The sequence below is a fragment of the Oncorhynchus clarkii genome, chromosome 20, assembly GCF_045791955.1.
Source record: "Oncorhynchus clarkii lewisi isolate Uvic-CL-2024 chromosome 20, UVic_Ocla_1.0, whole genome shotgun sequence".
Lineage (NCBI taxonomy): Eukaryota > Metazoa > Chordata > Actinopteri > Salmoniformes > Salmonidae > Oncorhynchus > Oncorhynchus clarkii.
Window position 1 is genome coordinate 5,329,323 of NC_092166.1, and position 17,188 is coordinate 5,346,510.

General features: G+C 42.2%; 1 protein-coding gene across 1 annotated transcript in view; it reads right to left on the minus strand.

Annotated features, from left to right (window-relative positions):
- LOC139375800 (collagen alpha-1(XI) chain-like) overlaps positions 1 to 17,188 on the minus strand; it is a 212,842-nt gene that overhangs the window by 163,862 nt on the left and 31,792 nt on the right. Inside the window, exon 4 of the mRNA XM_071117670.1 lies at positions 16,601 to 16,763. Coding sequence (XP_070973771.1) covers positions 16,601 to 16,763 — 163 coding nt within the window. The remainder of the gene's footprint in view (positions 1 to 16,600; positions 16,764 to 17,188) is intronic.

Sequence of the window (17,188 nt, forward strand, 5' to 3'; positions counted from 1 at the left end):
TGTTGTAACAAAATTGTAATGCCACAACTGTAGACTGGTCCCAGATCTGTTGGTGTCACAGCCAACTGTTGTAACAAAATTGTAATGCCACAACTGTAGACTGGTCCCAGATCTGTTGGTGTCACAGCCAACTGTTGTAACAAAATTGTAATGCCACAACTGTAGACTGGTCCCAGATCTGTTGGTGTCACAGCCAACTGTTGTAACAAAATTGTAATGTCACACCTGTAGACTGGTCCCAGATCTGTTGGTGTCACAGCCAACTGTTGTAACAAAATTGTAATGTCACACCTGTAGACTGGTCCCAGATCTGTTGGTGTCACAGCCAACTGTTGTAACAAAATTGTAATGTCACAACTGTAGACTGGTCCCAGATCTGTTGGTGTCACAGCCAACTGTTGTAACAACATTGTAATGTCACACCTGTAGACTGGTCCCAGATCTGTTGGTGTCACAGCCAACTGTTGTAACAAAATTGTAATGCCACAACTGTAGACTGGTCCCAGATCTGTTGGTGTCACAGCCAACTGTTGTAACAAAATTGTAATGCCACACCTGTAGACTGGTCCCAGATCTGTTGGTGTCACAGCCAACTGTTGTAACAAAATTGTAATGCCACAACTGTAGACTGGTCCCAGATCTGTTGGTGTCACAGCCAACTGTTGTAACAACATTGTAATGTCACACCTGTAGACTGGTCCCAGATCTGTTGGTGTCACAGCCAACTGTTGTAACAAAATTGTAATGTCACAACTGTAGACTGGTCCCAGATCTGTTGGTGTCACAGCCAACTGTTGTAACAAAATTGTAATGTCACAACTGTAGACTGGTCCCAGATCTGTTGGTGTCACAGCCAACTGTTGTAACAACATTGTAATGTCACAACTGTAGACTGGTCCCAGATCTGTTGGTGTCACAGCCAACTGTTGTAACAACATTGTAATGTCACAACAGTAGACTGGTCCCAGATCTGTTGGTGTCACAGCCAACTGTTGTAACAACATTGTAATGTCACACCTGTAGACTGGTCCCAGATCTGTTGGTGTCACAGCCAACTGTTGTAACAAAATTGTAATGTCACAACTGTAGACTGGTCCCAGATCTGTTGGTGTCACAGCCAACTGTTGTAACAACATTGTAATGTCACACCTGTAGACTGGTCCCAGATCTGTTGGTGTCACAGCCAACTGTTGTAACAAAATTGTAATGTCACAACAGTAGACTGGTCCCAGATCTGTTGGTGTCACAGCCAACTGTTGTAACAAAATTGTAATGTCACAACTGTAGACTGGTCCCAGATCTGTTGGTGTCACAGCCAACTGTTGTAACAAAATTGTAATGCCACAACTGTAGACTGGTCCCAGATCTGTTGGTGTCACAGCCAACTGTTGTAACAAAATTGTAATGTCACAACAGTAGACTGGTCCCAGATCTGTTGGTGTCACAGCCAACTGTTGTAACAAAATTGTAATGTCACAACTGTAGACTGGTCCCAGATCTGTTGGTGTCACAGCCAACTGTTGTAACAAAATTGTAATGCCACAACTGTAGACTGGTCCCAGATCTGTTGGTGTCACAGCCAACTGTTGTAACAAAATTGTAATGTCACACCTGTAGACTGGTTCCAGATCTGTTTCTGGGTTAATGTTTAAGTACACTTACTTTTTCCTGGCGCAGAGTCGTGGGACGCTCTTAAAGGGGTACACACAAATGAACCATCATGAGTAAGGAACTATCAAAAACTATGTAAGATTTTCAAATAAACCTTATTTAATGTATGATTTTTTTTTAAAGACTTACTTGGGGTGGCAGGTAGCCTAGTGGTTAGAGTGTTGGACTAGTAACTGTAAAGTTTGCAAGATCAAGTCCCTGAGCTGACAAGGTAAAAAAAATCTGTTGTTCTGGCCCTGAAACAAGGCAGTAAACCCTCTGTACCAAGGCTGTCATTGAAAATAAGAATTTGTTCTTAACTGACTTACTCAGTTAAATAAATAAAGTTAAAAAAAACACTCGAGGAGTGTATCCAGACCTCCAACCTCTGCTGACTCAGGTTGGTTGCCAAGGCCACCAATAAAATGAACATTTGAGGTGCTCTTCATCAATTCAGTTGATCATTATAATGTAGTTTAGATTTCATCATATCAGGAGTTGCTACCATTATCCAAATGCCCAGCTTAAACTGAAGACAATTTTGTTTTTAATCCAAATACAGTGCTTTTGATCTAAACTGGGAACACGAAAACACTAAAAAGCTCAGAAAGAGACAAAAAGCTCAGAAAGAGACAAAAAGCTCAGAAACAGACAAAAAAGCTCAGAAACAGACAACAAAAAAGCTCAGAAAGAGACAAAAAGCTCAGAAACAGACAAAAAGTTCAGAAACAGACAAAAAGCCCAGATAGACAGATTCCCGATTCCACCAAACTGTGCAACGAATAGAAAGAACAAAAATCTAATAATCTTGACTTGAATATCTTCCAGATTTTCCCCAGATTTCATCAAACTCCGTCTTTGTGGGAGCAGAGCGGAGGTAGAAAACATGTATTATCCATTATTGTGAGCAGACAGATGCCATGTGTAGATGGAATATTAATGCTACCTACTTCTTCCCAGCAGTCAGTGGTTCAGTACAAAAATGCACCCTATTCCCTGTATAGTGCACTACTTTAGACCAGAGCCCTATGGCACCTTATTCCCTACAGAGTGCACTACTTTAGACCAGAGCCCTATGGCACCCTATTCCCTACAGAGTGCACTACTTTAGACCAGAGCCCTATGGCACCCTATTCCCTACATAGTGCACTACTTTAGACCAGAGCCCTATGGCACCCTATTCCCTATATATGATCTGGTAGTGTGGGGTATAAGGTGCCCTATTCCCTATATGATCTGGTAGTGTGGGGTATAAGGTGCCCTATTCCCTATATGATCTGGTAGTGTGGGGTATAAGGTGCCCTATTCCCTATATGATCTGGTAGTGTGGGGTATAAGGTGCCCTATTCCCTATATGATCTGGTAGTGTGGGGTATAAGGTGCCCTATTCCCTATATGATCTGGTAGTGAGGGGTATAAGGTGCCCTATTCCCTATATGATCTGGTAGTGTGTGGTATAAGGTACCCTATTCCCTATATGATCTGGTAGTGTGGGGTATAAGGTGCCCCTTAACACACAGACCCAGTAACTCACTAAAACCAAATAATATTTAGGACTTTCTGCCCCCTTCTCTCCTTTCTTTTCTCCTCTGATACACCTCTTCCACATACTCTCTCCTTTCTTTTCTCCTCTGATACCCCTCTTCCACACATCCTGTGTGTGTGTGTGTGTGTGTGTGTGTGTGTGTGTGTGTGTGTGTGTGTGTGTGTGTGTGTGTGTGTGTGTGTGTGTGTGTCCCTTCCCATCAGCAGCTCAGAGCGTCTTGGACCATTACATCACAGTACTGTTAGTCTGTTACCTCACAGTACTACTGGGGTCTGTTAGTCTGTTACCTCACAGTACTACTGGGGTCTGTTAGTCTGTTACCTCACAGTACTACTGGGGTCTGTTAGTCTGTTACCTCACAGTACTACTGGGGTCTGTTAGTCTGTTACCTCACAGTACTACTGGGGTCTGTTAGTCTGTTACCTCACAGTACTACTGGGGTCTGTTAGTCTGTTACCTCACAGTACTACTGGGGTCTGTTAGTCTGTTACCTCACAGTACTACTGGGGTCTGTTAGTCTGTTACCTCACAGTATTACTGGGGTCTGTTAGTCTGTTACCTCACAGTATTACTGGGGTCTGTTAGTTTGTTACCTCACAGTACTACTGGGGTCTGTTAGTCTGTTACCTCACAGTATTACTGGGGTCTGTTAGTCTGTTACCTCACAGTACTACTGGGGTCTGTTAATCTGTTACCTCACAGTACTACTGGGGTCTGTTAGTCTGTTACCTCACAGTACTACTGGGGTCTGTTAGTCTGTTACCTCACAGTATTACTGGGGTCTGTTAGTCTGTTACCTCACAGTACTACTGGGGTCTGTTAGTCTGTTACATCACAGTACTACTGGGGTCTGTTACCTCACAGGAGAGGAGAGGAGAGGAGAGGAGAGGAGAGGAGAGGAGAGGAGAGGAGAGGAGAGGAGAGGAGAGGAGAGGAGAGGAAATGCTTGTAGAGTGGTGAAAGATCTCTCCCAGTTTATAGATACCATTTTAGACGGAATGTCCTGTGGAAAGTTCCATAGTGATTCCATAGTCAGGACTCTCCTGCTTCAGGGAATTTGCTAACCTGCCCACTACCCTAACATACAGACAACCAACTACTAACAGATACAGAACCGACAACCCATCCATGAATGAATTATAGCATACAGGCTACAGAACAGATGACATCAGCTTCAGAACATCCCGTGGCTTTCATTTGAACGAGAGAGGAGAAGAGAAAGAAGAACAAACAAGCCGTTGGTTGGTTCGGAGGTCCAGTCCGGACTGGTTCGTTCAGTCAGTGGCAATATCACTAAAACAGCTGTGAGCAGCGGGCCAACACAAAGCACACACTGACCACATTTTTCCCCAGCCTCAGCCTTTCTTCGCCTCCACTCTGCCCTGCCTCTATTCTCCTCTCCGTTACAGATCTAACACCTGCTTATAAAATCAGCTCAGCAGCGGTGAGGCAGCCATATGCGGAACAGAACGGATGGGAGTCAAGTTTATACCTGCACGATAACACGTTCAAGTGCCTCAAATACTTCCATCTTGTTCCTAAAATAGTACAGTTCCCCTAAATACTGCCATCTTGTTCCTAAGATAGTACAGTTCTCCTAAATACTGCCATCTTGTTCCTCAGAGAGTATAGTTCCCCTAAATACTGCCATCTTGTTCCTAAGATAGTACAGTTCCCCTAAATACTGCCATCTTGTTCCTCAGAGAGTATAGTTCCCCTAAATACTGCCATCTTGTTCCTAAGATAGTACAGTTCTCCTAAATACTGCCATCTTGTTCCTCAGAGAGTATAGTTCCCCTAAATACTGCCATCTTGTTCCTAAGATAGTACAGTTCTCCTAAATACTGCCATCTTGTTCCTCAGAGAGTATAGTTCCCCTAAATACTGCCATCTTGTTCCTCAGAGAGTATAGTTCCCCTAAATACTGCCATCTTGTTTATAATAGATTATTGTTCTCTCCTAAATACTGACATCTTGTTAATAATAGATTATTGTTCTCTCCTAAATACTGACATCTTGTTTATAATAGATTATTGTTCTCTCCTAAATACTGACATCTTGTTTCTAATAGATTATAGTTCTCCTAAATACTGACATATTGTTTCTAATAGATTACCCGCTAGGAGTACAACTATTGGCTCTTTCCAAAGTTGGGAAAAGATTGTTTATCATGTTGACATGGTTCAACACACTGTGACTAGATCATTATCATGAAGAGATGAAGACGAAGAACACTTCCAATCAGGTCTTCACTGTTTGTTCTATGCCCGATTGATTTACAGCACGGTGATTACCTGATTGATTTACACTGCGGTGATTACTTGACTGATTTACAGCACAGTGATTACCTGATAGATTTACAGCACGGTGAATACCTGATTGATTTACAGCACAGTGATTACCTGATAGATTTACAGCACGGTGAATACCTGATTGATTTACAGCACAGTGATTACCTGATTGATTTACAGCACAGTGAATACCTGATTGATTTACAGCACGGTGATTACCTGATTGATTTACAGCACGGTGATTACCTGATTGATTTCCAGCACAGTGATTACCTGATTGATTTCCAGCACGTTGATTACCTGATTGATTTACAGCACAGTGATTACCTGATTGATTTCCAGCACAGTGATTACCTGATTGATTTCCAGCACAGTGATTACCTGATTGATTTCCAGCACAGTGATTACCTGATTGATAAACAGCACAGTGATTACCTGATTGATTTCCAGCACGTTGATTACCTGATTGATTTCCAGCACGTTGATTACCTGATTGATTTACAGCACAGTGATTACCTGATTGGTTTACAGCACAGTGATTACCTGATTGATTTACAGCACAGTGATTACCTGATTGATTTCCAGCACAGTGATTACCTGATTGATTTACAGCACGGTTATTACCTGATTGATTTCCAGCACAGTGATTACCTGATTGATTTACAGCACAGTGATTACCTGATTGATTTACAGCACAGTGATTACCTGATTGATAAACAGCACAGTGATTACCTGATTGATTTCCAGCACGTTGATTACCTGATTGATAAACAGCACAGTGATTACCTGATTGATTTACAGCACAGTGATTACCTGATTGATTTACAGCATGTTGATTACCTGATTGATTTACAGCACAGTGATTACCTGATTGATTTACAGCACAGTGATTACCTGATTGATTTACAGCACAGTGATTACCTGATTGATTTACAGCACAGTGATTACCTGATTGATAAACAGCACAGTGATTACCTGATTGATAAACAGCACAGTGATTACCTGATTGATTTACAGCACAGTGATTACCAGTCATTTAACAGTGGCCTGGTCTGCTGTGCATGTGATTCTCCCCCTTTACAATTGACTTAACTTCCTGTGCACAGAATGTCTATCAATTTGAATCAATTAATCGTCATAACGATGCCAAGAGCAATCCCATCAGTGTACTGCATCTTCCCGCCAGAAGCACCTCCCGGGGTCAACTGTCACAGACTGTGTTCACGAATGGCACCCGTTCCCTATGAACCCTGGGTAAAAGTATTACACCGTGTAAGGTACCATTTGGCACACGGACAAGTCGGTTCACTGATTTAGTAAAACGTTTTTCACCAAATACATCCTAATTAACACCTTTATTGATCGACCTGGGAGGTCATAGCTGACGGTGTTGACTGTCTGTCAATACTTTAGTGTCTCTTTAAGACTTGCGTATTAATACTGTACTTGTATCTGCTCCAGTTTCAACTGACCTGAGCCTCAGGACTACCTGACATGATGACTCCTTGCTGTCCCCAGTCCACCTGGCCGTGCTGCTGCTCCAGTTTTAACTGTTCTGCCTTATTATTATTCGACCATGCTGGTCATTTATGAACATTTGAACATCTTGGCCATGTTCTGTTATAATCTCCACCCGGCACAGCCAGAAGAGGACTGGCCACCCCACATAGCCTGGTTCCTCTCTAGGTTTCTTCCTAGGTTCTGGCCTTTCTAGGGAGTTTTTCCTAGCCAACGTGCTTCTACACCTGCATTGCTTGCTGTTTGGGGTTTTAGGCTGGGTTTCTGTACAGCACTTTGAAATATCAGCTGATGTACGAAGGGCTATATAAATAAATTTGATTTGATTTGAGACTAAAATAACTTAATATTAGAAGATGACATAATGATGCCATTATTCATAGTGCTACAATGGTACCTTGACAGTACCGTGTTGCAATAGAGACACCGTATTTGCCTCAATTCCATTATATTACTCACAATAACAATAACACATAAGACTTGTTCTTAAAACAATTTTATTAAAACGGCATTGTTGGTTTAAGGGCTTGTAAGTAAGCATTTCACTGTAAGGTCTACTACACCTGTTGCATTCAGCATTTCACTGTAAGGTCTACTACACCTGTTGTATTCAGCATTTCACTGTAAGGTCTACTACACCTGTTGTATTCAGCATTTCACTGTAAGGTCTACCTACACCTGTTGTATTCAGCATTTCACTGTAAGGTCTACTACACCTGTTGTATTCAGCATTTCACTGTAAGGTCTACTACACCTGTTGTATTCAGCATTTCACTGTAAGGTCTACCTACACCTGTTGTATTCAGCATTTCACTGTAAGGTCTACTACACCTGTTGTATTCAGCATTTCACTGTAAGGTCTACTACACCTGTTGTATTCAGCATTTCACTGTAAGGTATACTACACCTGTTGTATTCAGCATTTCACTGTGAGGTCTACTACACCTGTTGTATTTGGTGCATGCGACAAATAAAAATTGGATTTGTTTTGTTATTGGTTAACGGATTAAGTTTGCTGGCCTCGTTTTTAACAGCTGCATTTGTGAACGCTTGTCCACCTTGGAGGGACTGGGCTGCGTGAGTTTTTGGCTAAATGGCAAAACAAAAACTCTGAGCCTCGATCTTCACCACACTACAACCAACACCGTTCTATTACAGGGGAATTTCACTCGGACTCTGCCTTTCTCTGGCTGGTCATTAGCGTGCAGCTTGCATACAAAAAAAAAAGAAAGATATGAATCAACAAACCCAAGGCTATTAAAATTGAAGAGGGAAATGATTAGAGTTGAAAAAATATCTCTCATCTCCGTCCAAAATGGCACCTCAGTAGATTTGCATTCAGGAAGTTGTCCTGCTGTGCATAATGAGAATGATGTCATATTGCTGAGTCTACTTTTTAAGCACAATCATCTGGCAACAAAACACAAAAGCAGCGTTTCACTGTGTTCAACAATGACATCTATATCCTCCTATAAACAGGAAGAGAACAATATCTGGAGGAACCTGAAGGTTAATAACGAGTCTATACTCTCTTGGGCGGTATTTAGATTTACTACTCTCTTAGAAATATGGAAGTATTTTGGGGAACTATACTGTTAGGAACTAGATGGAAGTATTAAGGGGAACTATACTCTCATAGAAACAAGATGGAACTATTTAGGGGAACTATACTGTCAGGAACAAGATGGAAGTATTTAGGGGAACTATATTCTCTTAGAAACAAGATGGCAGTATTTAGGGGAACTATACTCTCAGAAACAAGATGGCAGTATTTAGGGGAACTATACTCTCTTAGAAACAAGATGGCAGTATTTAGGGGAATTATATTCTCTTAGAAACAAGATGGCAGTATTTAGGGGAACTATACTCTCCGAGGAACAAAGATATGAATCAACAAACCCTATTAAAGTTGAAGTGGAAATGATTACAGATGAAGAAATAGCTCTCATCTCTGTCCAAAATGGCACTACATTCTTTATATAGTGCATTTCGGGCCCTGGTTAAAAGTAGAGTACTATATAGTGTATAGGGTGCCAGTTGGGACCGTCTTCCAACGTGCGAACCGGGTCTCCCCCTGGCACAAACAAAATCATTTTCTCTTCTCATTGTTTCTAAACAGAGGAAAAAGAGGCCAAATTGCTCTATAATTTCACTCAGTTTAACATAATTTACATTTAAACAAAGAACACACACATCACGCCGAACCTGGCCTCGGGACAGTTAAAAATTAAAAATATCTGTGGTGGGGAGAGTCCCAATGCTAATTAGCTAAATGCTAACCCTTCATTTCTACTGTATGGTTAAGTGCAGAAATAGCTGGCTAGCTGTCCATACATGTAGGCAACATATTTTCAGGTTAGTGTTTCACTCTCAATACCAAGACAGGTACTTTGACAGTCTGACAGACTGGGGCTATTGCCATGTCAGCTAGTGTATCATACTGTAGGTATATAGCATGTCGCTCATAGTTTCCCTAGACCTCTCAACTACCCGTCTGTGGTAAAGCTGGGTTAAGAGAAAAGGAGAAAGATCTGATGTCTATTATTAGGAGTAATTAGAGCTATACTGGAGGTCCATTTGCGAATATCATTAAATAATCCAAGCTACATCAAGGCTTTTCTTCAAGCTGGGTTCACAGCTAAGGTATATTGTCAGACCTTCAGTATTATCAAGTCAAGAGTAATGAGAGCTATACTGGTCAATTTGCTCTTTAAATGTATGTTAGGATTGGAATACTTATTGGATGCTTCAGGCCATAATCATATTTTTACTCTACCAATTAAATTCAGAATTCCTATTTCTTGACATTCTCAGGTTTTGAGTCCCCTTGTCCTCTAGTGACTCAAAATAAAGACATTTTGTAGTAGTAAAACTGTCAGTGACAATATTATTCATGACTGAAAACTCTCAGCACTTTCTATGTCACAAACAACCTCCATGGCAAAAAATGAATGATCCTTAATATGCTCCCTCATATCATTTTCTTATTTCACACTTCTATGGAGACTTTCTTCTCAATTCCTCTTTTAGGGGAAAAAAACTCATTTAAAGTCATACACAACTGGCATTTTCCCTTGACACAGTCCAGGGCTCTATCCAAGTGCAGAAAGCCAAGTACTGTTGTTATATAGTCCATAAAACCATTTATGAAAGAATTGTATGAAAGTCAAATAAAGAAACTGGTTTCTGAAGACAAATTAACTTTATGACTCCTAACGTTACTCACTGCCAGTAGAGTCCAATGCATGCTGAATAATAGTATCATTGAGACCAATTGTTATGCAGTTATGCCTCCAATAAGATCCATCCACATTCATCTACTGTATGTCAGTGATCACCAAGTCATTCCTAGTCGATCGCCAAACATTTGACTTATTTTGCGCTGTTGGCGGTAGGTGCACTTGATTCAGCAGCCCTAGTGATGAAGGTACAACTGAAGGTAGAACTCAGCTGGCCCAGAGAGCATATCAAGTGCACCTACAGGCCTACCGCTGGCCAATCAGATAGCTCAGAGCACCGTGTCTGTACAGTTTCCTCGCGCCATAGACCGTAAAAAAAGAAGAATCGGACGCTCAGCAACGTTGACACTTTGAGATGTAAAAACTTTTGAAACCACGACTAGAGAGAGACTCAACGAATACAACATAGAGCTGCTGTTTTTATGAGTTAGTTCATGTTTAAGTTGTTATTCAGCACTGTCAATACATTGTTCAACACTTTTATGAGACATAAAATACATACAAAATCTCCCTACTTCCACTCATGCTACAACCAGCACTGCAGCTGCATACTATGAGTAAATCAAAGTGTTCTGATATGCTTGTGTTGTTATTATTAGTGGCTTGTGTCTTATTTAATATCGAGGAATATTTTTACTTTCTCTGGTCACCGCAGTAACAACAATGAATTGGTGCATGAGGCAGAAAGAATGCAGTGCGACTTGAGTTTCACCATCAGCTGGAAGACTGTGTCCCCTTTTCCCTTTATGGAGGGACGGAGAGCGGATGGACAGTGAGTCAGGGTAGAAGCAGCCTTACCGCTGCTCCCTCCCTCCCCTCAGACTGACCATCAGATGCTCCCTCCCTCCCCACAGACTGACCATCAGATGCTCCCTCCCTCCCCACAGACTGACCATCAGATGCTCCCTCCCTCCCCACAGACTGACCATCAGATGCTCCCTCCCTCCCCACAGACTGACCATCAGATGCTCCCTCACTCCCCACAGACTGACCATCAGATGCAGACCGTCAGTCCAGTAGAAAAAACGAGTAATACAACAAACTATACAGTGCCTTGCGAAAGTATTCGGCCCCCTTGAACTTTGCGACCTTTTGCCACATTTCAGGCTTCAAACATAAAGATATAAAACTGTATTTTTGTGAAGAATCAACAACAAGTGGGACACAATCATGAAGTGGAATGACATTTATTGGATATTTCAAACTTTTTTAACAAATCAAAAACTGAAAAATTGGGCGTGCAAAATTATTCAGCCCCCTTAAGTTAATACTTTGTAGCGCCACCTTTTGCTGCGATTACAGCTTTAAGTCGCTTGGGGTATGTCTCTATCTACATCATGTTTCCAGCTGAATCAGAACATTGACCACTGACCTACATCATGTTTCCCAGCTGAATCAGAAAATTGACCACTGACCTACATCATGTTTCCAGCTGAATCAGAAAATTGACCACTGACCTACATCATGTTTCCAGCTGAATCAGAAAAAAACAACAGTAGCAGCTGATTCTGTGGTTGTTACCAAACTTCTCTGATCTGAGAAAAAGTAAACGTGTAATTGCTTGTCAAGAACAAGATCAAGAGTAACAGAAATATATTTACCGATCCCTTTTTAATTTCCAGGCCATCCAATCTCTTTTACAAGAGAGGCCTGTCTCTACTGTAGTAGAGACCATACGTAAAATCAACTATACAGTGACATAGTAAACCATGTTCTAATACAACATTTACTAATTAGTTAATTAGTTAATTAGATAATTTTATGTTAGAATATTTTGTTTAAAGGTAAGCATTATATTGTCTTATTATAGGAGTAACTCTGGTATGGCTAAAACATTCTTCCTCATCTCAAATTCAACCTTCGGAGTCATTTGGAGCGCCTGTGAGTACTGCCTTCCTATCATAGGCCTGCAGTTTAATAAGCTAATAGCCACAGCACACCAAATCTTCACAAAAGTTCATCAACTTTACTAAGGTAATATTAAAAGTAAGTCAAGTCATTGCTTATAGTGAAAATACGAGCAGGATGTTATATTGTGGCAAACATTACATTGCAGTTGGAACTTAATTTGGCCAAAGAAAAAGGCAGCAACAGAACGAAACAAAACACTTGCGACCTGGTTTAGACCTGGTTCAGACCTGGTTTAGACCTGGTTCAGACCTGGTTCAGACCTGGTTTAGACCTGGTTCAGACCTGGTTTAGACCTGGTTTAGACCTGGTTCAGACCTGGTTCAGACCTGGTTCAGACCTGGTTTAGACCTGGTTTAGAACTGGTTTAGACCTGGTTCAGACCTGGTTCAGATCTGGTTTAGACCTGGTTTAGACCTGGTTTAGACCTGGTTTAGACCTGGTTTAGACTTGGTTTATACCACAAAACTTTTGAACAGGCTGTATTGCAGCAATTACCAAGAAAGGCTAGTGCCTACTGTACCCAACACTTGACACCTAATAATAGGCTGATGATATTTATTCAATAACAGACCTACTTATAACCCATCTTTAACTAAATATGGAGCACACAATTAAAAATACCGATCAAACTTAATTTAGTCAACTAAAATGTCTCAACAGAATGAAACGAAACACATATTGCATATTTAAAGAATTAGTTTGGATTAATAAATAGGCGTACAATAATAACAAGGATATACAACAATAATAATAAGGCAAATTATTATCAACAAAAATTAAAGTTCCAAAATGGTATCCTAGCTGAATAACGAGTTGCACAATAATCTGCTTTGGCCGCGCCAAAATTCTTCTCAACTTTGTCCAGTACAATATTAAAAAATGCCCATACGGAGGACATTCCCCATGTAGCAGGGCTCCAGACTAACATTTTCCCCTGGTGCCACTAAGTTTTTCAGTTGGTGGCACCAGCCCATGATTTTGGTCGCACCAATTTGGTTTTTGCAACATCACGCAATAGAACAAATGAGTAGGCTTCTCATCTGCTCAAGTCCTTCACAGCGTCGTGCTGTCACGCCCTGACCGTAGAGAGCTTGTTATGTCTCTATTTTTGGGCTGGTCAGGGTGTGATTTGGGTGGGCATTCTATGTTCTTTCTCTATGTGTTTGTATTTCTTTGTTTTGGCCGGGTGTGGTTCTCAATCAGGGACAGCTGTCTATCGTTGTCTCTGATTGAGAACCATACTTAAGTAGCTTTTCCAAACAGGGTTTTTGTGGGTAGTTGTTTTCCGTATCAGTGTTTGCACCTTACGGGACTGTTTCGGGTTTCATTTATTCTCTTGTTATTTTTGTATTTAGTGTTCAGTTCAATAAATAATATGAACACTTACCACGCTGCACCTTGGTCCACACCTTCTTCATACGACGACCGTTACACGTGCAACCTAATCCAGTGATCGTCATGTATTGTGAGAATTAGGCTCTTGTTGTTATAATTTACTGTTCAATTACCTCAGACATACCTCAGACACAAGAGGTGTGTGGCAGGGTCTACAGTCAATCACGGATTACAAAAAGAAAACCAGCCCCGTCGCGGACCAGGATGTCTTGCTCCTAGACAGACTAAATAACTTCTTTGCTCGCTTTGAGGATAATACAGTGGCACTGACACTGCCCGCTACCAAAACCTGCGGACACTCCTTCATTGCAGCCGACGTGAGTAAAACATTTAAACGTGTTAACCCTCGCAAGGCTGCAGAGCCAGCCGCGTCCTCAGAGCATGCGCAGACCAGCTGGCTGGTGTGTTTACGGACTTTTTCAATCAATCCTTATCCCAGTCTGCTGTCCCCACATGCTTCAAGAGGGCCACCATTGTTCCTGTTCCCAACAAAGCTAAGGTAACTGAGCTAAACGACTACCGCCCCGTAGCACTCACTTCCGTCATCATGAAGTGCTTTGAGAGAGTAGTCAAGGACCATATCAACTCCAGCCTACCTGACACCCTAGACCCACTCCAATTTGCTTACCGCCCCAATAGGTCCAAAGACAATGCAATCGCTACCACACTCCACACTGCCCTATCCCATCTGGACAAGAGGAATACCTATGTAAGAATGCTGTTCATTGACTACAGGTCAGCATTTAATACCATAGTACCCTCCAAACTCGTCATCAAGCTCGAGAACCTGGGTCTCGACCCCACCCTGAGCAACTGGGTACTGGACTTCCTGACGGGCCACCCCCAGGTGGTGAGGGTAGGTAACAACATCTCCACACCGCTGATCCTCAACACTGGGGCCCCACAAGGGTGCGTTCTGAGCCCTCTCATGTACTCCCTGTTCACCCACGACTGCGTGGCCACGCACGCCTCCAACTCAATCATCAAGTTTGCGGACGACACTACAGTGGTAGGCTTGATTACCAACAACGATGAGACGGCTTACAGGGAGGAGGTGAGGGCCCTCAGAGTGTGGTGTCAGGAAAATAACCTCACACTCGACGTCAACAAAACAAAGGAGATGATCGTGGACTTCAGGAAACAGCAGGGGGAGCACCCCACTATCCACATCGACGGGACAGTAGTGGAGAGGGTAGTAAGTTTTAAGTTCCTAGGCGTACACATCCCGGACAAACTGAATTGGTCCACCCACACAGACAGCGTCGTGAAGAAGGCGCAGCAGCGCCTCTTTAACCTCAGGAGGCTGAAGATATTTGGCTTGTCACCAAATGCACTCACAAACTTTTACAGATGCACAATCGAGAGCATCCTGTCGGGCTGTATCACCGCCTGGTACGGCAACAGCTCCACCCACAACCGTAAGGCTCTCCAGAGGGTAGTGAGGTCTGCACAACGCATCACCGGGGGCAAACTACCTGCCCTCAAGGACACCTACACCACCCGATGTCACAGGAAGGCCAAAAAGATCATCAAGGACAACAACCACCCGAGCCACTGCCTGTTCACCCCGCTATCATCCAGAAGGTGAGGTCAGTACAGGTGCATCAAAGCTGGGGCCGAGAGACTGAAAAACAGCTTCTATCTCAAGGCCATCAGACTGTTAAACAGCCACCACTAACATTGAGTGGCTGCTGCCAACACACTGACACTGACTCAACTCCAGCGACTTTAATAATGGAAAATGTATGTAAAAAATGTATCACTAGCCACTTTTAACAATGCCACTTAATATAATGTTTACATACCCTACATTACTCATCTCATATGTATATCCTGTACTCTATACAATCTACTGCATCTTGCCATCTTCATGTAATACATGTATCACTAGCCACTTTAAACAATGCCACTTAATATAATGTTTACATACCCTACATTACTCATCTCATATGTATATACTGTATTCTATACCATCTACTGCATCTTGTCCATGCCATTCTGTACCATCACTCATTCATATATCCTTATGTACATATTCTACATCCCTTTACACTTGTGTGTATAAGGTAGCTGTTGTGAAATGAAAGGGGGGATACCTAGTCAGAACAACTGAATGAAAGTTCATCTTGTTCATATGACGTCCCAAAATGTGTGTTGTGGGACAGAGCGGCCGAGCCTATTTCGGGAATGAAAGCTTTTACTTTTCAGGGTATACTATTATGTAGGCTGCATAAGGGGGATACCTAGTCAGTTGTACAACTGAATGCCTTCAACTGAAATGTGTCTTCTGCATTTAACCCAACCCCTCTGAATCAGAGAGTTGGGGGGGGGGGGGCTGACTTAATCCACTTTACAATTTGACCGAATCATGGTTTTAGGCCTCCTAAGACCATCCCCGATGCAACCAATACATTCTAACTCCCACCACCTGGTGTCAAAGGGCAAAATGCAACTAAATGGTGGCCATCTGGAGCCCTGGTTAGTAGGCTTTCCCCTCTATAACTTGAGTTTTCCTTCAATGAAAAAGGCTTTCCATCTTTACAATCAACAGTAGCCTAGGCCAAGGCTCCTCTCTCGCTTTCTCTGTCTCCTCAGCAGCCCCAGATTTTTTTTTTTCCAGATACAATTTCATCGTCCAAAAGCCGGAAATGACCGGGTAACCGAAACCATTTTCCCAAGTGGCTTTCCATAGCCTCCTTACACACACCACGCTGTGCTCTGTCCATAGTGCTGACACAGCACAGCGGAATTACAGATTTTGCGCCAACCTGTCAATCAATCATTTGAACTTTTTTTTGATATTTTTATCTAGGGACTAAGCCCCCTTTTTGCCCCGGGTACAGGCCTGTCCCAAAAAGACAGCAATCCAACATTTGCTGCATACTATCCATATATAAAATCAACAACACAGTGGCACAGTAAGCAACGGCCAATGTCCTTATCATTTTCACACAATTTCACAGTATTGTTCCAACCTCATAGTGTGGAAATATATATAAAATACAGGAATAATCACGTTTTGGACTACACTGGGCCTTTAATGTTCTTACCTCAAAAACTTCTTCATCCAGAATCCTGGTTCCAAAGACAACGATGCCGTCAGTGTTGATGGCTGCCCCGTCGCTCCTCTTCAGTGGCCTGCTCAGCTTCTTCTTACAATCCACAATGATGGTCACACTCTTCTTCTCCACACTGATGGCCACGCGATGCCATCTACACATGGACAGAGGAGGACGTGGGTTAGAGATGTATGAGAGATTTGGAAGAGAACATGAAACATATGTGGTGTATTTGTTGATGTTGAATGGTAAAACCTGAGTACAGGTTGGACATTTACATAAAGGTATTAGTCAGAGATGATCTACCGTCTGGTATAGTCAGAGATGATCTACCGTCTGGTATTAGTCAGAGATGATCTACCGTCTGGTATAGTCAGAGATGATCTACCGTCTGGTATAGTCAGAGATGATCTACAGTCTGGTATAGTCAGAGATGATCTACCGTCTGGTATAGTCAGAGATGATCTACCGTCTGGTATTAGTCAGAGATGATCTACAGTCTGGTATAGTCAGAGATGATCTACCGTCTGGTATAGTCAGAGATGATCTACAGTCTGGTATAGTCAGAGATGATCTACC